The sequence below is a fragment of the Podarcis filfolensis genome (genome assembly GCF_964270895.1).
Source record: "Podarcis filfolensis genome assembly, chromosome: 16".
In the NCBI taxonomy this organism is placed as follows: Eukaryota; Metazoa; Chordata; class Lepidosauria; order Squamata; family Lacertidae; genus Podarcis; species Podarcis filfolensis.
The window spans coordinates 5081647-5102655 of record NC_139620.1 but is presented as its reverse complement, the minus strand read 5'-3'; the positions used below and the strand labels follow the sequence as shown (position 1 = coordinate 5102655).

Sequence of the window (21009 nt, the reverse complement as noted above, 5' to 3'; positions counted from 1 at the left end):
ATTTTTGGGATCTGACCAAGGTGGCGTTTAATCCGATGGGGACGTCTGTCTGCATCTTCAGACATCTTGGGGGGGGGGGGGACTAGAAGGACAATGTTAGCTCACGGGTTTAAAAGTTTGCCGTCCTCCCGATCTTAAACAATGCACAATCTCTGCCTGTCTATAGCTGAGTTTTTTTACGCCAGGATGAAACTGTTCAGCTCGCAGCAAACTAAGTTCTACTCGGCGTATACCCGTTGAAATTAATGGACCTAAGTTGCCCGTCGTGGCCATTGATTTCAGTGGTTCTAAGATGAGTACCTCTTGAGAGTCCCATGGACTGCAAGAAGATCCAACCTATCCATTCTGAAGGAAACCAGCCCTGAGTGCTCACTGGAAGGACAGATCCAGAAGCTGAGGCTCCAATACTCTGGCCACCTCATGAGAAGAGAAGACTCCCTGGAAAAGACCCTGATGTTGGGAAAGATGGAGGGCACAAGGAGAAGGGGACGACAGAGGACGAGGTGGTGGGACAGTGTTCTCGAAGCTACCAGCATGAGTTTGACAAAACTGCGGGAGGCAGTGGAAGACAGGAGTGCCTGGCGTGCTCTGGTCCAGGGGGTCACGAAGAGTCAGACACGACTAAACAACAACAACACATTCTGCATGGACTGGATGCATGGCAACATGTGCAAATGTCTTGAGATACCTATTAGATCCATAAATTGCCATATAGCATATATTCAGCACAAAAAACAGGACAATTTGTTGTTGACAAATGACAGCTGGACATATAAAGGGCCCCATTTACCTCCAGTAGCCTAGGGCCTCATCAAACCTAAATCCGGCCCTGGTCTCTCCCTGTTCAATAGGGTTTCCCTCCCCAACGAAGAAAAATACTTAATTTCCGTGCATAAGGAGGTAAGGATCAGACTCAAAGTGGGCTCATCTAGTCCCCGCATCCTGTTCTCACAGTGGTCAACCAAATCCCCCATGGGAAGCCCATGGTCAGGATCTGAACCCAAGACCCAAGCCTCCTCTCCTGGTGTTTGCAGCAAGCGGCATTCAGATGCATTGCTGAGCATAGCATAAAGGTAAAGGGACCCCTGACCATTAGGTCCAGTCGTGACTGACTCTGGGGTTGCGCGCTCATCTCGCTTTACTGGCCGAGGGAACCGGCGTACAGCTTCCGGGTCATGTGGCCAGCAGGACTAAACCGCTTCTGGCAAATCAGAGCAGCGCACGGAAACGCCGTTTACCTTCCCGCCGGAGCGGTACCTATTTCTCTACTGGCATTTTGACGTGCTTTCGAACTGCTAGGTTGGCAGGAGGTGGGACCCAGCAATGGGAGCTCACCCCACCATATCTCACCCAAACACAGTCCTTTGAAACACTTTGTTGTTGTTTAGTCGTTTAGTCGTGTCCGCCTCTTCGTGACCCCATGGACCAGAGCACGCCAGGCACTCCTGTCTTCCACTGCATCACGCAGTTTGGTCAAACTCATGCTGGTAGCTTCGAGAACACTGTCCAACCATCTCGTCCTCTGTTGTCCCCTTCTCCTTGTGCCCTCCATCTTTCCCAACATCAGGGTCTTTTCCAGGGAGTCTTCTTTTCTCATGAGGTGGCCAAAGTCTTGGAGCCTCAGCTTCAGGATCTGTCCTTCCAGTGAGCACTCAGGGCTGATTTCCTTAAGAATGGATAGGTTTAATCTTCTTGCAGTCCATGGGACTCTCAAGAGTCTCCTCCAGCACCATAATTCAAAAGCATCAATACTCCCAAGAAAGAAACGCAAACTCGCTCAGCGACTCCTCCGGTCTGAAAGCGCCCCCTGTCGGCGCGCTGCGGAATCACCGAATGAGATTTGCTCCTTTGCAAACCCAGCCTTGCAATTTCAGCCCGGGAGGCGGAGGCGGCGCGGAGGCTTCTGGGAGATGTAGTCTCCCTCTGCTTGCAGCTGCAACCGAGTCAGCTGGAGAACTACAGCTCCCAGGGTTGCAAGAGCCAAGAGAGAGAGAGGAAGAGAAATTGGGTAGCTCTTCCAGGCTTGGTGCAAGGAAGGAAAAAAAAGGGGGATCCTGTTTAGTTGCATTTCTTTGCAAAAAATTAAGGGGTTTGCACCGGGAGGGAAAATGAACGTGGTCTTTGCAGTCAAGCAGTACATCGCCAAGATGATCGAGGAAAGCGGGACAGGCATGAAGGTGCTTCTGATGGACAAAGAGACGGTGAGCTCGGAAAGGGGGAGGGAGGAACGCAGGAACCCGCCAGGTACCCTTGCTCCATCCAGGCCAGTGTTGCCAGCACGGGCTGGCAGCAGCAGCAGCTCTCCAGGGGTTTCAGGGCAGGGGTAATTCCCAGGCCTTCAAGGATTGAACCGGGGATATTTTACATGCCAAACAGGGGCTCTCTGGCACTCAGATCCAGCCCGTCCCCTAAAACTGAAATCAAGATTCCAGTCCTCATGGGGGTTCTAAATGGACTGATTTGAACAGGTGAGCAGGTGAAGGTGTTTTGTACTGAGATCATTGGCTCATGGGGGCTCAGTAATGACTGGCCAGAGACTCAGGGAGGAGATGCCACCGGAATTCGAACCCGGGACCATCTAGATGGAATTCAGGGTGACAGGCAGTGAGGTGGCAAAGTTCTCCCGTGATTCTGTGTTGCAGCTGTTGGTTGGGGCTTTGCTAAAAGTGATGTCTGCAGGCTTGCAACATCACACTTATAGTAAACGGCCTCGGTCCTGTATACCTGAAGGAGCATCTCCATCCCCACCATTCTGCCTGGACGCTGAGGTCCAGCTCCGAGGGCCTTCTGGCGGTTCCCTCATTGCGAGAAGCAAAGCTACAGGGAACCAGGCAGAGGGCCTTCTCGGTAGTGGCACCCGCCCTGTGGAACGCCCTCCCACCAGATGTCAAAGAGATAAACAACTATTTTACTTTTAAAAGACAACTGAACTGTTTAGTTTTTAATGTCTGACGCTGTATTGTTTTTAATATTTGGTTGGAAGCCGCCCAGGGTGGCTGGGGAAACCCAACCAGATGGGTGGGGTATAAATAATAAATTATTATTATTATATAGCTGATTTCCAGCACTGACCTGTTGTGTTTCCTCATTTCAATTGGGCACAATGTGTGGGGGATCTTTCTTTCTCCTGAATGCAGGGCGTTGGACTTGATGACCTTTGTTGGGGGGGGGGTACCTTGTAACTCCACAGTTTTGTGATTTGAAGATTCCCTGCTCTAACGGACCGCACCCCCTCCTTTGTGTCTCCATGGCCCCCTAGATGGTGCTGGACTCCAACTCCAAGCAAGCCTGACACGGTGGGAGTTCGAGTCCTGCAACATCAGAGTCCTTCAGTGGAAGACCTTCTCTTAATAATAATAATAATAATAATAATAATAATAATAATTTATTATTTTACCCCACCCATCTGGCTGGGTTTCCGCAGCCACTCTGGGCAGCTTCCAACAAAATATTAAAATGAATAATTCGTCAAATATTAAAAACTTCCCTAAACAGGGCTGCCTTCAGATGTCTTCTAAAAGTCAGATAGTTGTTTATTTCCTTGACATCTGGTGGGAGGGCGTTCCACAGGGCGGGTGCCACCACCGAGAAGGCCCTCTGCCTGGTTCCCTGTAACTTGGTTTCTCGCAGGGAGGGAACCGCCAGAAGGCCCTCAGCGCTGGACCTCAGTGTCCGGGCAGAATGATGGGGGTGGAGACGCTCCTTCAATCCCGCCACCCTCCCAGACCCACTTGGTGGGGACAAGGGAGAGGGCCTTCTCGGTGGTGGCTCCCCCCAGACAACTTTGGTGCTCCCTCCCTGGAGAAGCCAGACTGGCTCCCTCCTTGCTGTTCTTTGACCAGCAGGTAAAGACTGTTCAGTATTGGGAAATAATCCATAAGGAATTGAAAAAAAAAATCCAATTTAAAAATCCAATTTAAATTTAAAAAATCTGATTTTTTAATTATTATTTTTTATAAATCATTGATTTTTATCCACCCTTCTGGCAGACCAGTATCGTGAGCATGGTGTACACGCAGTCGGAGATCCTGCAGAAGGAGGTGTACCTCTTTGAGCGCATCGATTCAGCGAATCGGGAGAACATGAAGCACCTGAAGGCCATCTGCTTCTTGAGACCCACCAAGGTGAGACAGGGCAAAAGGGAGCCTGCGCCAGAGGTGGGGAAACATCTGTGAGAGCCATCCAGATGTTTTGGGCTCACCTCTCCCCATTAGCCTTCAGGTCCCTGGAGCTTGCATGTTTATTGATTTCAAACCAGAGTGGATTTGATTTAAATCACTAGTCAGTAAGACTTGATTTAGATCATTTTTTTTTTTTTACAGAAAGACTCATTCTTGCTGGTATAATCTTAATATTCACAACCAGATGAAGGTTTCGTTTTTTGAATAATAAATTTTCAGAGTAGTTTTTACGGTTATATCAAAAATCATTGATTTGGTTGTACTATTAGAAATACATTGACAGATAATTATGAAATTATTGTGAGGTTTAATAAGATAACTGTTTATATTTGGAAAACTTTCCTGCTGTACTTTATTGGAAGGAGAAAAGAATCACTTCCTTAATAACAATTTATTTAACTGAAACAGTAACATTATAGCATATGTATCCATGTTTGTTAACTGATGTGGTTAAACGATTAAAACAAACAAACTTGGATTGAGTTTTAGCATACATGAAAAACTTAAACCCTCATTTCCTGATGAATAGCTTTTGGACTATAACGTAACTTAAATAGAAAACTATCTTTAGAAACATTTTTCCTCCAAAAGCATTTTATTTAAAAATCCGATTTAAATCCAAAAAAATCAAATTTTTTGATATATTTTTAAAAACCATTGCTTTTTATCCACCCTGTTTCAAACCCTAAGGGCGGGCGACGGCAACCAAATATATAGTTATATAAAACAACTTGAAAATTACCAGGAGTGAGATGAAATACTTTGCTTTCCGTAACTGGTTTAAGGACTTGATTTCTCGCCTCACTGTGGTTTTTGGATGGGTTGACCTTTCAGGAAAACGTGGATTACCTCATCCAGGAACTGCGACGTCCGAAATACAGCACCTATTTTATTTGTAAGTATGGAAAGCCTCTAGGTGTATTGTGTTTTCCTGACAGCACGGCGTAGTGGTTAGAGCTGGACCTGGGAGAGACTCGAGTTCAAATCCCGCCACTTGAAGTTTCATGAAGTTCCCTGGGTGTCCCCTTGGGCCAGTCCCTGCCTCTCTCAGCCTAGTAACCAAACAATTTAACCCCTGTGTTGCCAACAGTAGTCAGTAATATCCAAGGCAACACAATGACCAAGTACAATGATACGATATCAATATACACTCTTTATATAATATGAAATACATGAAATCACATAAACAGAAAACTTAGGAATCTCTGAAAGTCACAAAATATGCACTCTTAATGGATTCTCTTGAAAACATAAAACCAAATAAACGTTAAGTCTTATAAGTCTCTGAAGACTATGCAAGTCTCTGAAAGAAGCAACGTATCAGATTCTTATCTGTTTTTGGGGGGCAGGAGGCGGGCAGGTGTGGAGGACTCCCTGGTCCTGAATGGAGCAACTGGGCCCCTGAAGGACCAGGTGCGCAGCCTGGGAGTCATTGTGGACTCACAGCTGTCCATGGCGGTGCAGGTCAATTCTGTGTCCAGGGCGGCTGTCTACCAGCTCCATCTGGTACACAGGATGAGACCCTACCTGCCTGCGGACTGCCTCGCCAGAGTGGTGCATGCTCTGGTTATCTCCCGCTTGGACTACTGCAATGCACTCCACGTGGGGCTACCTTTGAAGGTGACCCGGAAACTGCAATTAATCCAGAATGCGGCAGCCAGACTGGTGACTGGGAGCGGCCACCGGGACCATATAACACCGGTCTTGAAAGACCTACACTGGCTCCCAGTACGTTTCCGAGCATGTTATAGATTTCGGTTGTGCTTGCTTTTTTATGCATGTGTTAGCTGCCTTGGACTTCTTTAAGAGAACGGCGCATCTTTTAAGAATAAGCGATTCTCATTGACAGCTGCATTAACCACAAATGTTCGGTTATTTGGGGATGGCGTGCACTGACCCAAACAGGCCTCTAGAGGTCGTCCTCGGCTTACGCAATCGCCCGATGGCGCAGAACAGCTGCTTGCTTTGCAGCCTAAGCTGATTTTGGCCTTGCTCCTGGAAGACTTCGATGGGGAGAAAGGCAAGAGTGGATAGGGCCCATGGACTATATGGAACTTGCCGAACTGACTGGGAGACTCCGAGACCAGAGAGAAGAGACGGTGGAAGTAGATTGGAAGAAGTTTAAAGAATATCTGAAAAAAATATGTTAATATTTAAATCTTAGAATAGTTTTGGAAGTGGATACAGGAGGTAGGGTTAGAAGTAGAAGACTGTGTATTTTAAAATAGTATTATTTGTAAAGGATAATACGTGAAGATTATTATGGTAAAAGTAAGTGTGTTTAAAAAAATGGTTAAAAATTATGATATATGTAAACTACTAAAGATGAGATAAAATGAAAATCAGATAGCGGGGACTTGGGGAAGCTTACCTAACAATGTTTAGAAAAAATAAGGATAAGACAAGAATTTGTATTGTTTGTTTTTCTGTTTGTGTTGTTTATTTGTGTTATAAAATGAATTAAAAAGGGGGGGAGAGTGGGTAGGGCCCACCGTGGAAGAGACCCACATTCCACCCAGCGACTGTTGTTTCCCCCTTGCTTCCCCTCACTTATCCTTCTGCCTTTGTCTCCCCGCCTCCTTCCAGATTTCAGCAACGTCATCAGCAAGAGCAACGTCAAGTCTCTGGCCGAAGCCGACGAGCAGGAAGTTGTGGCAGAAGTCCAGGTACGTCTACGGTCAACGAGCCACAAGTCCAGGAAGTCTCTTGGCTTCCTTTTTTAAAAAAAAATATTTCTACTTTTCAGGTTTATACATTCCACTAATTTTAAAACCATATCGACATTTCTAAACTTGACTTTCTTCCCCCTTTCTTGCGGTTCCTTAGATGTATTTTTAACATCTTCTCCATATCCAAATTAACTTAATTTACTCATTTAGTCATCTACTTTAAATATATACAGTCATACCTTGGGTCCCGAACGCCTTGCGAGTCGAACGTTTTGGCTCCCAAACACTGCAAAACCCGAAGTGAGTGTTCCAGTTTGTGAACGTTCTTTTGGAACCCGAATGTCTGACTTGGCTTCTGATTGGCTGCAGGAGCTTTCTGCAGCCAATCAGAAGCCATGCCTTGGTTTCCGAACATTTTGGAAGTCGAACGGACTTCCGGAACGGATTCTGTTCGACTTCCAAGGTGCCACTGTCCTTCTATGAAACTGCAGGTTATTGCAATAATCCTGTTAATGTTCTTATCCTTTTACAATTTAACTGTAAATATTCCATTAACCGTTTCCATTCTTTTATAAAAAGTTTCTTCTGTGAATTTCTTATTCTTGCAATAAGGTTCACCATTTCTGCATATTCCATCAGTTTTTGTATCTCTGGGCTTCCTTTTTGAGGAAAGGCTCCCTGCTGAATGAGGGAATTAAATTTACGGCCTGTAGTGCATCAAAAGAAAATACTATGAAAATGATGTATAGGTGGTATTTAACACCAACTAAATTGGCTAAAATGTTTAAGATAAAAAAAAGAATGTTGGAAATGTAAAGAAAAAGAAGGAAATTTCTATCACGTGGTGGACTTGTAGCAAAGTGAAAACCTTCTGGGATTTGATTAGTAATTAAAGAAAATGTACAGAAGTACATTTGTTAAAAAAGCAGAAGCCTTTTTACTGGGTATATTAGGGCAGAGAGAGACAAAAATTATTTTTGTATGCAACTACCGCAGCAAGGACTTTATTAGCCCCAAAATGGAAGCAACAGGAACTACCAACAATTGAAAAGTGGCAGATGAAGATGATGGAATATGCAGAACTGGCGAAGCTGACCGGGGAAATCCAAAACCAGGGTGATCAAGCTTTCCAAAAAGTCTGGGGTAAATTTATGCAATATTTAAAGGACAATTGTAAACAATCAACAACACTAGCAGGATTGAATGAAGAAAACTTGTAATGTTGATGACCCTACCTATTTACATTTTCCTTAAAAATGGACAATGGGAATTGTATGACGTAAACAGGAAGAAGTATAAATGCGAGGGCAGAATAAACTATTATGGTAACTATGAGATGGGGGCGGGAGTCGAGTACCTCATACAGTGTACGCTTGGGTTGTGAACATGATCCGTGCGGGATGCACATTCACAACCCGCAGTGTTCGCAACCCGCACCTGCGCATGTGCGGGTTGTGATTCGGCGCTTTTGTGCATGCACAAAGTGCAATTTAGTGCTTCTGCGCATGCGCGACCACCGAAACCCAGAAGTAAGCCGTTCCAGTACTTCCGGGTTTCGGCAGTCCGCAACCCGAAAAAACACTACCTGAAGCGTCTGTAACCCGAGGTATGACTGTACAAGCAAAAATAGGGTGAAAAATGAGGAAGTGCTTATATACTGCAATATGGAAAACTTAATAAAATATTATAAAAAAGAGGAAAGGCTCCTTGCTGCTTTGGAGATGGAGAGGCGCTGTTGCAGTATAATCTGGTGCAACGATCTAATGCAGCCCCCCAGGCCTTTGAGCCTCTCCCCTTTCCCAACTCTTCACGGTGCATGAGGCCAGTGGCGTAGCGTGGGGGGTGCAGGGGGGGCGGGCCGCACCGGGCGCAACATCTGGGGTTAGGGCAAATCCACGGGTTAGGGGGCGCAAATCCACGGGTTAGGGGGCGCAAATTACTTGCCTTGCCCCGGGTGCTGACAACCGACGCTACGCCACTGCATGAGGCAGACAATCCTGTTCCCCTTGATGCGGTGACAAACCATGCCCCTGCTTTATACCCAACCTCACTTTGCCGCACGTTGACACCGGGCCTGGTCACCAGCGTTAAATAGCTTCTCAGGCATTGCCATGACACTGAGTCTTTCCTGTTTCTCGCCTGGCAGGAATTCTATGGAGACTACATCGCCGTGAACCCGCACGTGTTCTCTCTCAACATCTCTGTCTGCTGTCAGGTAGGTGGTGTTGAGAGGAATCCCGGTAACTTCCAGGCCTCTTCTCAACTCTCAGTGCCAGTTCCCAGGATTCTTCAGGGGAGCTGTGGCCGTCCAAAGGGGTGTGATAACTGCGTCGAATGTCTGAAGGCTTCAAAAGTCACCTAGCAGCAGACTAAGCAAGATGTTTTGTCATAGGAGAGCCGTCTCGTCATGGATTCATCACAGGGGGTTGGACCAGATGACCCCCGGAGTCCCTTCTGATGCAGGTGGCGCTGTGGTCTAAACCACTGAGCCTCTTGGGCTTGCCGATCAGAAGGTCGGCGGTTTGAATCACCATGACGGTGGTGAGCTCCTGTTGCTCTGTCCCAGCTCCTGCCAACCTAGCAGTTCAAAAGCACACCAGTGCAAGTAGATAAATAGGTAGCACTGCGGCGGGAAGGTAAACGGGGTTTCTGTGCGTTCTGGTTTCTGTCACGGTGTCCCATTGCACCAGAAGCGGTTTAGTCACGCTGGCCACATGACCCGAAAAGCTGTCTGTGGACAAACACCGGCTGCATTGGCCTGAAAGCGAGATGAGTGTTGCAGCCCCATAGCCACCTTTGACTGGACTGAACTGTCCAGCGGCCCTTTACCTTTACCTCTACGATTCTGTAGCTGCTCCCGGGGCATCACCTAAACAGGCTGCTGGCTGCTTTCGTTGCGTATTTTTATGTTGTATTTTTATGTCGTGAACTTCCCCTGTTAATGGAGAAATCTGAGGGCTCCCTTGGACAAAAAACAAGGACACCAGCCAGGAATACCAGAGCAAAACAGCAGCCAGTAGGCTTGGTCTTTATTGAAGACTGTCGCGACAGGACTCCCACCTGCCAGAAGGTGGAACAAGATGGAAGCCCTGAATAAAGAGCCCCCAAACTTTTATTAGCTGCTAATCCCCATGTTAGGGGACGCGGGTGGCGCTGTGGGTTAAACCACAGAGCCTAGGACTTGCTGATCACAAGGTCGGCGGTTCGAATCCCCGCGACGGGGTGAGCTCCCGTTGCTCGGTCCCTGCTCCTGCCTACCTGGCAGTTTGAAAGCACGTCAAGTGCAAGTAGATAAATAGGTACCACTCCGGCGGAAAGGTAAACGGCATTTCCGTGCGCTGCTCTGGTTTGCCAGAAGCGGCTTAGTCATGCTGGCCACATGACCCGGAAGCTGTACACCGGCTCCCTCGACCAATAAAACGAGATGAGCGCCACAACCCCAGAGTCAGCCACGACTGGACCTAATGGTCAGGCATTCCTTTACCTAATCCCCATGTTACACCCCCCCCAAACTACACCAGTAATACATCGTGAAGATCACGGGGTGTTAACGGAACATCAGGTGGCAGTGTGCAAATGTAATAAATGAAATAAAACCAAACAGGCCTTGCTTGGCTCTCATTGATCTTTTCGCCATATTTTTTTAGGGCCACAGCTGGGACCAGGCTCAGCTCTCCAGGACCACCCAAGGCTTGACCGCTCTGCTCCTGTCCCTGAAGAAATGCCCCATGATCCGCTACCAGCTCTCTTCTGAACCAGCCAAGAGGCTGGCAGAGTGTGTCAAGGTTTGTTCTTATTCAGTAAAAGTATTTATATGACACTGCCTAGTGAATCTTTTTTTTTTAAGAGAACATCAGGGCAGTTCACAACAAAGTGCATGCGATAAATCATAAAGCACCATTGCCTCTTCCACAAGTCTCTCAAGAAATTGGGGATAAGTAACATCTAACCTCAGCGCCTAGGACTTGCCGATCGCATGGTCGGTGGTTCGAATCCCCGCGGCGGGGTGCGCTCCCATCATTCGGTCCCAGCGCCTGCCAACCTAGCAGTTCGAAAGCACCCCCGGGTGCAAGTAGATAAATAGCGTTCCGTGTGCTGCGCTGGCTCGCCAGATGCAGCTTGTCACGCTGGCCACGTGATCCGGAAGTGTCTGCGGACAGCGCTGGCTCCTGGCCTATAGAGTGAGATGAGCGCACAACCCTAGAGTCTGTCAAGACTGGCCCGTACGGGCAGGGGTACCTTTACCTTTTTAACATCTAATTTGGGACGCGGGTGGCGCTGTGGGTTAAACCACAGAGCCTAGGACTTGCCAATCAGAAGGTCGGTGGTTCGAATCCCCGCAATGGGGTGAGCGCCCGTTGCTCGGTCCCAGCTCCTGCCAACCTAGCAGTTTGAAAGCATGCCAGTGCAAGTAGATAAATAGGTACCACTCCGGGGGGAAGGTAAACGGTGTTTCCGTGCACTGCTCTGGTTCGCCAGAAGCGGCTTTGTCATGCTGGCCACATGACCCGGAAGCTGTACGCCGGCTCCTTTGACCAGTAAAGCAAGATGAGCGCCGCAACCCCAGTCATCCGTGACTGGACCTAACGGTCAGGGGTCCCTTCACCTTTACCTTTACCATCTAACTCAGAGCTTTCCAAACTCTGTGTCGCGACATGTTTTGTGTGTCGGAAGCAGTGGGCAGGTGTGGTGTCTCACACAAACGCTCCCCGCCCTCCTCCTGGGGCTGGAAAGTGGTTAGTTTAACCTCTGGTTTGCTAGTAAAACTGAATTACCACGTCACGAAGTGATGCATGTCTAAAAAGTTTGTCGTCAACATGAAGAGTTTGGAAAGCCCTGATCTAACTGGTTGGAAATGTTTCTTGATGTAACATCTTTTGATTCTCAGCAATCCTTGTTCCTCTGGAGAGCCAGTGTGGTGTAGTGGTTAAGAGCGGTAGTCTCGTAATCTGGTGAACTGGGTTTGCTTCCTCGCTCCTCCACATGCAGCTGCTGGGTGACCTTGGGCCGGTCACACTTCTCTGAAGTCTCTCTGCCCCACTCACCTCACAGAGTGTTTGTTGTGGGGCAGGAAGGGAAAGGAGAATGTTAGCCGCTTTGAGACTCCTTAAAGGGAGTGAAAGGCGGGATATCAAATCCAAACTCTTCTTTTTCTTCTCTGGAGGTCTCTCAGCTGTTGTGTTTCTCTGTATCTTGCAACTCACGAGCGCCACACTTTTTGCTCTCTCGTTTCTTAGGACGGCGCCTTGCACTTACCTGTCTGTATCTTATTGCAAATATCTGGATAACCAGCTTTATCATTTATTCTGTTGACTATATGATCCCGTGCCAGCCTTGGTTCGGTTTGGTTTCATTTTTATGTGCTTGTCTCATGAAGTTCTATTTTGTTATTTGGGTTTATGTTTATTAAAACGAAAACACTGTTTTATTTGAACTTGGGGCCCATCTAGCATAGTACAGTGGTACCTCGGGTTACATATGCTTCAGGTTACAGACTCCGCTAACCCAGAAATAGTGCTTCAGGTTAAGAACTTTGCTTCAGGATGAGAACAGAAATTGTGCTCCGGCAGTGCAGTGGCAACAGGAGGCCCCATTAGCTAAAGTGGTGCTTCAGGTTAAGAACAGTTTCAGGTTAAGAACGGACCTCCGGAATGAATTAAGTACTTAACCCGAGGCACCTCTGTACTGCGTACACTGACTGGCAGCATTGGCTCTCTAGGTTTCAGGCAGGGGCCTAACTGGAGAGGCCCCTGGGGCCTGAACCTGCAATACAAGCAATTGCTCTCCCACTGAGCCCAAAAAAGGTCACAGGCAAGTCTTTTTTGCCTTCCAGTGTCGGGGTACAAAAACTAAGTTTGCAATCCCTGTGCAGAGGACCTTTTCACACCTTAACTACCTGACTAGCTTCTTGCTTTCCTCCCCTCCAAACAGCAAGTGATCACGAAAGAGTATGAGCTTTTTGACTTCCGTCGCACCGAAGTCCCTCCGTTGCTGCTGCTCCTGGACCGCTCAGATGACGCCATCACTCCACTCCTGAACCAGGTGAGAGCTTCTCTGTCGCCTTGAAGCTGTCTTTAAATGGGAATCTGTGGAGCCTTCTACCTGGGAGGAGGTGGTGTTGGAAGCCGGAGAGGTAAAAGATCTTAGCGAGCGGAGAGTCTGTGGCAGAGAGCAGCCCAGAGGAGAGAGGCCAAGAGGCAGAGATGAGACGCACAGGTGTCTCCCCCCTCCTGCTGCAGCAAGCTCCCCTCCCGCCTGGGCTCCCGGGACCAGGAGAGGCATGAAACGGGAGGAGCAAAGGCAGGTGTGATGGCATAGTCTCAGATTGCTTGGGAAAACCTCCAGAGAGGATGGAACTTAGTCCCCACAACTGCCTCATAGGCAGGGCCATCTTTTATATATATATTTTTATTGAATAGTTTTAACAAACAAATTATCAATCAATAGAACCATTTACATTCCCCCCCCTTTTTATCCCCTCCCCCCCAGGACTTCCATCAGCTCCTCTCTCTGGTTTCTTTGCACATATTATCCTCTGCATATTGTAAAATTGTACATATCATTGCCTTATTTATCATATAGGCAGGGCCGTCTTTACCCAGGGGTGCAAGGGGTGCGGGGCACCCGGGCGCTGAATTCTGGGGGGCACCTGGTGCCCGCCGCTGAAGACGCCGAAGCTCTTATCTACCTGTTACGAAATAATAATACCTAGATATTACCGAAATATATACCTACTGTTTCACTAAAGGACTTTTGGCTTTGTGCACTTATTTACCAAAGACGCGCTGCGCCAGCGGCAATGGTCATTCACAACGGTGGCACTTCGCAGACTCAACATTGGCGCTTGTCATTCTCAACGGTGCCATGCACGCAAAATTAACTAAATTTGGGGACGCTGGGCGGATCTTTGCACCCCGGCGGCACATATGGTAAAGACAGCCTTGCTCGTAGGGGCAAGACCTACTGCTTATTGGCCTGCACTCCTGAGCACACTTTGTTTTTTCTGATAAAGAGTTTGCCTACTCGGTGTGATTTATTGCTAGCCCGCCCCAACACTAAACCAAGTGCCATTGGTCCATCTAGGTCAGCGTTGCCTACACTGGCTGGCAGTGTCATGGTCCGGTTCACGGGCGATCAAAGTCCTGGCTGGGGACGTCAGGACCATGGGGAAGATGGTGGGGTGGGAGCAGGAATGGGGGTCCAGAAGCCAGGAGTCAGGAAGCCAAGAGTCCGAGGGTCAGAGAGCTGGGAGTCAAGAAGTCAAGGGTCCGAGGATCAAGAAGCAAGGAGTCACGAAGTCAGGGGTCCGAGGATCAAGAAGCAAGGAGTCACAAAGTCAGGGGTCCGAGGATCAAGAAGCAAGGAGTCACAAAGTCAAGGGTCCGAGGATCAAGAAGCAAGGAGTCACGAAGTCAGGGGTCCGAGGGTCAAGAAGCAAGGAGTCTCGAAGTCAGGGGTCCGAGGGTCAAGAAGCAAGGAGTCACGAAGTCAGGGGTCCGAGGGTCAAGAAGCAAGGAGTCACGAAGTCAGGGGTCCGAGGATCAAGAAGCAAGGAGCCAAACGCAGCAAGGCAGGGAACGTGTTGCTGTGGCAAAGAGTTGAAGGGAAATGCTGACTTATATCCCTTCCCAGCTCTTGCCACCAGGTGCAGTGAGTTACCAATTGGCCTCACCTGTGAGGCCGCGCCTTGCCTCTTCAGAACAAACTTAGGAAGGCCCCAGTCTTGGTCACAGGGCCTGGCTTCTGCACGCACACCCGACAGGCAGTGGCTCCCCGGGGTTTCAGATGGAGATGTTTAGAGATGCCTGCGAAAGTCCCAATGATCCGTTTCCTAAGTTTTGGAGCTTTCCTTGCTTCTGCTTACTCTTCTGACTCTCTTTTCCTCTCTGCGTAGTGGACATATCAGGCAATGGTCCATGAGCTGCTTGGGATTAACAACAACCGCATCGATCTCTCTCGAGTCCCGGGCATAAGTAAGGACCTTCGGGAGGTGGTCTTGTCGGCTGAGAATGACGAGTTTTACGCCAACGTAAGTCTTTTGGAAGGTACCTTTTATCACATGTGGTGGTCATGTAGGGTAATAAAGGCTTTCTGGGAAATGATATATAATGAACTGAAAAAAATGTTTTAAATAACTTTTGTTAAAAAACAACAACCCAGAAGCCTTTTCATTAGGAATTATAGGTACAGTGGTACCTCGGGTTAAGTACTTAATTCGTTCTGGAGGTCCGTTCTTAACCTGAAATTGTTCTTAACCTGAAGCACCACTTTAGCTAATGGGGCCTCCCACTGCTGCCGCGCCGCTGGAGCATGATTTCTGTTCTCATCCTGAAACCAAGTTCTTAACCCAAGGTAGTATTTCTGGGTTAGCAGAGTCTGTAGCCTGAAGCGTATGTAACCTGAAGCATATGTAACCCGAGGTACCACTGTACTGATATCTCAAAGGAACAGAAAAGACTCTTTATGTATGTGACAACAGCAGCATAAATGCTATTAGCCCAGAGATGGGAAGAAGAAAGAAAGAGGAATGGCAAACCAAGCTGTTAGGACTACGCCAAAATGGCAAAACTGACCGGAAAGTTCAGGAACCAAGAAGACAAGAAATTCAATAAAAAATGGGGGGGGGGGAATTATAATTTATTTAGGAGACCACTGTAAGCAGATGAAAACATTAGCAGGATTTTAATCTCACTTGTAATGGGTCAAATACTATGGACAATATGGATACAGTGGTACTTTGGTTCTCAAACGCCTTGGTACTCAAACACTGCAAACCCGGAAGTAAGTGTTCCACTTTGCGAACTTTTTTCAGAAGCCAAACGTGCTCCGTTTTGAGTGCCACACTTCCGTTTTCAGTGTTACGCTGAGGTCTGCCTGTTTTTGCTATTTATTTTGCGTTTTTGTTTTTGCGGCTCTTTTTGTTTTTGTGACTGTGTACAACCCAGTTCAGCTACTGACTGATTGACTGTGTGACTGCAGTACATTGTCTATTGCTTTCATTTTATGGATCAACGGTCTCGTTAGATAGTAAAATTCATGTTAAATTGCTGTTTTGGGGGTGGTTGTTTTTAAAAGTCTGGAACGGATTAATCCACTTTGCATTACTTTCTATGGGAAAGCCCACCTTGGTTTTGGAACGCTTTGGTTTTGGAACGGACTTCCGGAACGGATTAAGTTTGAGGACCAAGGTACCACTGTAGATATAAAATACAGATTATGAAATAATATGCAGTTGAAAATCTTGACAATAGGATCCTTGGAGGAGATGGGGGAGAAGTCCCAAGATTCTCTTTATATGGATGTTTATTTGGTATGGTTATAAATTTATATTTGTAAAATCAAATACAAACCATTAAAAAGAAGTCTTTTGGGGACCGCTCTATAGGATGCTGGACGAGTTGCTGGGCCCCCCTTTGGGGCTGTCCCAGCAGCATCCAGACCCTCCTGACATTTCCTTCGATCTGCTGCTTTTTCTCGTTTGCAGAACATGTACCTAAACTTTGCGGAAATCGGAAGCAACATCAAGAACCTGATGGAAGACTTCCAGCGGAGGAAGCCCAAGGAGCAGCAGAAGCTGGAATCCATCGCAGACATGAAGGTAGCTTGCAATAATAATAATAATAATAATAATAATAATAATAATATAATTAAAATTTTATTTATATCCCGCCCACCCCAGCTGAAGCCGGGCTCAGAGCAGCTAACAACAATAAAATAATACAGCATTCTAGGGAAAGGCCATCAGCAAACACTTGCCCAGGAGCAGGGAGTTTGCAAGACTTTTGGACCGGGGGGAATGGCAGACCAAGTTACTGTATTTTTTGCCCTATAGGACGCACTTTTTCCCCTCCAAAAATGAAGGGGAAATGTGTGTGCGTCCTATGGGGCGAATACAGGCTTTCGCTGAAGCCTGGAGAGCAAGAGGGGTTGGTGCGCACCGACCCCTCTCACTCTCCAGGCTTCACGCAGCTCTCCGCAACCCTAGGGAGCCCGGCGCGACTTCCCGCCGGGCTCCCTAGGCTTGCGGATAGCAGCCTGTTCTGGGGGCTGGGGTCGGGGGAAGCTCGGGCTTCCCCCGCCCCAGCCCCGCACCTGGGGGGGGAAATAATTTTTTTTCTTTATTTCCCCCCCCCCAAAAAAAGCTAGGTGCGCCCTATGGGCCGGTGCACCCTATGGGGCGAAAAATACAGTAATGGAATACGCAGAAATGGCGAGACTGACGGGAAAGATCAGAAACCAGGAAGCTCAAGTATTCTTAGAAGATTGGAATATCTTTTTATAATTTTTATAATTTTTTTATAATTTAAGTATATTATATAATTTAAGTATATTATATACAGACCCTGTAGGCAGTTAAAATCAATGGCAGGGATACAATGACACTTGTAATGTGAAATGGTAAGTACGATTATACAACAGATGGATAACGGTAAAAAATGCAGAAAAAAATTTTTTTATTATTAATTTTTGGAAATGGAACCCATGAAGGGAGGGGAGGAGGTCCGAAGGTTTCAAAAGAACATTTTTATTTTTATGATTTGGAATGGTTAAAATTATTATGTATAAATTCAGGTAAAACCAATACAAATTTTATTTTAAAAAACAGTTTTGGACTGGGACCTGGAGGAGACCTGGGTTCAAATCCCCACACAGCTGTGACGCTTGACTCAGGGCCAATCATTGCCTTTTAGCGTGGGTATGCAAACTAAGGCCCGGGGGCCGGATGCGGCCCAATCGCCTTCTCAATCCAGCCCGCGGACGATCTGGGAATCAGCGTGTTTTTACATGAGTGGAATGTGTCCTTTTATTTAAAATGCATCTCTGGGTTATTTGTGGGGCATAGGAATTCATTCATTATTTTTTTTCAAAATATGGTCCGGCCCCCCACAAGGTCTGAGGGACAGTGGACCGGCCCCTGCTGAAAAAGTTTGCTGATCCCTGTCTTTTAGCCTGATCTACCTCTCAGGGTTCTTAGCAAGATAGTGTAGCCTTATGAGGCTTTGCCCTCGGGTGGGAAAAATATTGCGCCCGGGAAAGGGAAGTGGGAGTCAAAAGACACTCAAGGAATAGTTTCGGAGAAAAGGCTTTTATTTCTACCATCCATGAACTGGTAGAAGGAGCAAGTGTGATAAGTCACAAAAAGCATGCACGAAGTTCACAGTCCTGTGCACAAGCATATATACCCCTTTCCAGTTCCCTCCTCCTTTCTCCTCCCTCAGGAGTCCTCTGAGCATGAACAGAAAGCTGTCTTGGGACTATTGGGACTCTTGGCACCCTTCCCAGGAAAGGGGTTTCAGAGTGTTCAGATATGTTTCAATCTCTTGTTCTGGCATGGTTCCCGGACAGAAAGTAAGTTGCAATGGGGTTCTTTAGCAAGGCCAGAAGGCATCAGAAAGGCCTGAGAAACAATGGACTGTGTTCCCTACCTTTGATGCAATCTGAGAAGCTTTGAGCCTGCTTTGGTGGGGGGTGACTTCGGCCCTAGGTGAGGTCACCTGTCCTCACCTTCCTTCAATAGAACAGGGAGAACTTTGGGTGCCACCATGAGCTCTGTTGAGGAAACGTGATTCAGCAGCCAGGCTCTGAGGTGTCCTCTCCCCTACCTCTCCATCCTCCAGGCCTTTGTGGAGAACTACCCTCAGTTCAAGAAGATGTCCGGCACCGTGTCCAAGCACGTCACGGTGGTTGGGGAGCTGTCCCGGCTGGTGAGCGAGAGGAACTTGCTGGAAACCTCAGAGGTGGAGCAGGAGCTCGCCTGCCAGAACGATCACTCCAGCGCTTTGCAGGTACCCCAAGCCCTGAGCCTGGAGCCTTCTCCAAAACCCTAAATAAATAAATCTCCTCTTGGTGCGCTGTGTGTTATAATAATAATAATAATAATAATTAATAATAAATTTATATCCCGCTCTCCCCAGCCGAAGCCGGGCTCAGAGCGGCTAACAACAATAAAAGTACAGTGGTACCTCTGGATTCGAACAGGATCCGTTCTAGAGCCCCGTTCGCATCCTGAAGCGAATGCAACCCGCGTCCGCGCTTCTGCACGGGTCGCTATTCACCACTTCCACGCAGGCGCGTGATGTCATTTTGAGCGTATGCGCAAGCGGCGAAACGCGGAAGTAACGCGCTCCATTAATTCCGGGTCGCCGTGGAGCGCAACCGGAAAATATTCATCCCGAAGCATATTTAACCTGAGGTATGACTGTAACACAGCATTCTAAAATCAATTCATTCTAAAATCAATTCAGAATCAAATTAATGGCAACCATTGGGCTAGAGTTCTATGGGGATTACCAAAGGAGGGGGTCAGACTGTGCCTTGGCCAAAGGCCTGGTGGAACAGCTCCGTCTTGCAGGTTCTGCGGAAAGATGTCAAGTCCTGCAGGGCCCTAGTCTCTTGGGACAGAGCGTTCCACCAGATCGGGGCCACGGCCGAAAAGGCCCTGACTCTGGTTGAGGCCAGGCTCACCTCCCTGTGGCCCAGGATCTCCAAGATGTTTTTGTTTGAAGACCCTAAGGTCCTCCTTGGGACATACCAGGAGAAGCTGTCCCGTAAGTAAGAGGGTCCTAGGCCATATAGGGCTTTAAAGGTTAAAACCAGCACCTTAAACCTGATCCTGTACTCCACCGGGAGCCAGTGCAGCTGGTATAGCACCGGGTGAATGTGATCCCGTGGCATGGAAGCATTAGAATGCATCCGATTTTCCCAGCCCAGCTCAGAGATGTAAACAGATTCTTTTTAGTTCATAGACCCAAAACCAAACCCTGACTTCGGATCATGGCTTGTTGGCAGAAAGCAAACCACAGTTCTGGGCTGGCTTCACAATTCCAAACGAAACAAACCACGGTTTAGTGTTCCGTGTGAACCAGATATGTTCATGTGTTTCTGTTTGTGTCTAATCTTCCAGTCTTTCAGCCTCCAATAATGTTGGAAGTGATTTTTGGGATATCTAACCTGCTTTTCAGTTGACGGGCATGTTCTCAGCTTTCAAAAGCTCAGAAATGACCAGGGCTAAAAAGCAAAAAGAAGAAATTATCGGGGTTCCGTTCTGCATTCTTAAAGGTTCTCCTTCTCTGGATCCTGCCCCCCACCCACTGCCCTAAATCCTGGGATCTTTCAGAGAGATGCTGCTTTTATATAAAGAATTTCTTTGGGGCAGTGGAGATACTTTCTAATTTTATTTTGGGGGGAATGCTTCACAAGGAATCCTCTGTCTGCCCCCGGAGCTTAGATGGGACGTCTGTTCCTTCCGTAACCCGTAGAATTCATAGACTGACCCCGCCAGCTGACACCACATCGGTGGGGATGAATTAGGCTTGTCGGCTGTTAACAATGCAGCCCTTTTTATGAGGGATCTTCCGGCGCCTCAGGGGGCCTAGATGGGCAGGGAGGTCAGAGGACAAAATGGGTGGGTTTAGATGCTGTCAGGGCAGAAACTTCTGTGTGGATCTCAGCTTCCGACCACAGGGAAACTCTCTTTTCTGAATTTTAAGCCGCAATTCTCAAGCTGCTTTGGGGCTCAGAAATGCCTCCGTAGATAAGACAGGGGAATGTCCTTGGCAGTGGGGGGGGGGAGAATGCACTCTGCACGAACTCAGAGGCAGCCTTCTGCAAGAAGGCTCCCAAGCCAGCCCTCCCGATTTAGCTGGAGATCTTTACGTCGAGAAAAGGCTTGGCCCTAAGAGTACCCTGAGCCTGTGAACCACCCCAAAATCTGCAGATGGAAGGTGGTATACAAATTTAATATAATAATAATAAATGCGGAATTCAGATTGTGATGCAAGCAAAATGCAAGGCAGGAAATGAAACAAGCAATGAAATTCCAATTGAGAATCCAGCACGGTCCATTGCGGTTGCTCTCCCAAGTGGCCGGCAGTCCACCGAGACTTGCTGATTTTCAGGCCATCTCTGTGGCCGAAAAAGTTTGAGAAGCAAGGCCTTTGATGGCTTTGAAAGGGGAGGAAGCCATCCGATAGGGATTTAAGTCAGCCTTTCCCAACCAAGGCACGTTCCTGACGTTCATTTCCATGCTTAAACTCTGAGCAGAGCTAACACCGGGTTTCATCCACCGTGTTCTCGAGACACAAATCTGCAGCATAATAATAATAATTTATTATTTACACCCCGCCCATCTGGCTGGGTTTCCCCAGCCACTCTGGGTG

At 47.6% G+C, this 21009-nt stretch overlaps 1 protein-coding gene across 3 annotated transcripts in view; it reads left to right on the top strand.

Annotated features, from left to right (window-relative positions):
- Positions 1-21009, top strand: part of VPS45 (vacuolar protein sorting 45 homolog) — a 67750-nt gene that overhangs the window by 19458 nt on the left and 27283 nt on the right. For 2 of the 3 annotated variants that reach the window (XM_083591240.1, XM_083591241.1), the window contains 9 exons: positions 3990-4124; positions 5016-5076; positions 6768-6847; positions 8997-9065; positions 10498-10635; positions 12782-12892; positions 14745-14879; positions 16335-16448; positions 18469-18636. In XM_083591240.1, the coding sequence (XP_083447366.1) occupies positions 3990-4124; positions 5016-5076; positions 6768-6847; positions 8997-9065; positions 10498-10635; positions 12782-12892; positions 14745-14879; positions 16335-16448; positions 18469-18636 (1011 nt within the window). Of the gene's footprint in view, positions 1-1930; positions 2202-3989; positions 4125-5015; positions 5077-6767; positions 6848-8996; positions 9066-10497; positions 10636-12781; positions 12893-14744; positions 14880-16334; positions 16449-18468; positions 18637-21009 lie in introns of those variants that run through there. The other variant, XM_083591239.1, reaches the window with a different exon arrangement.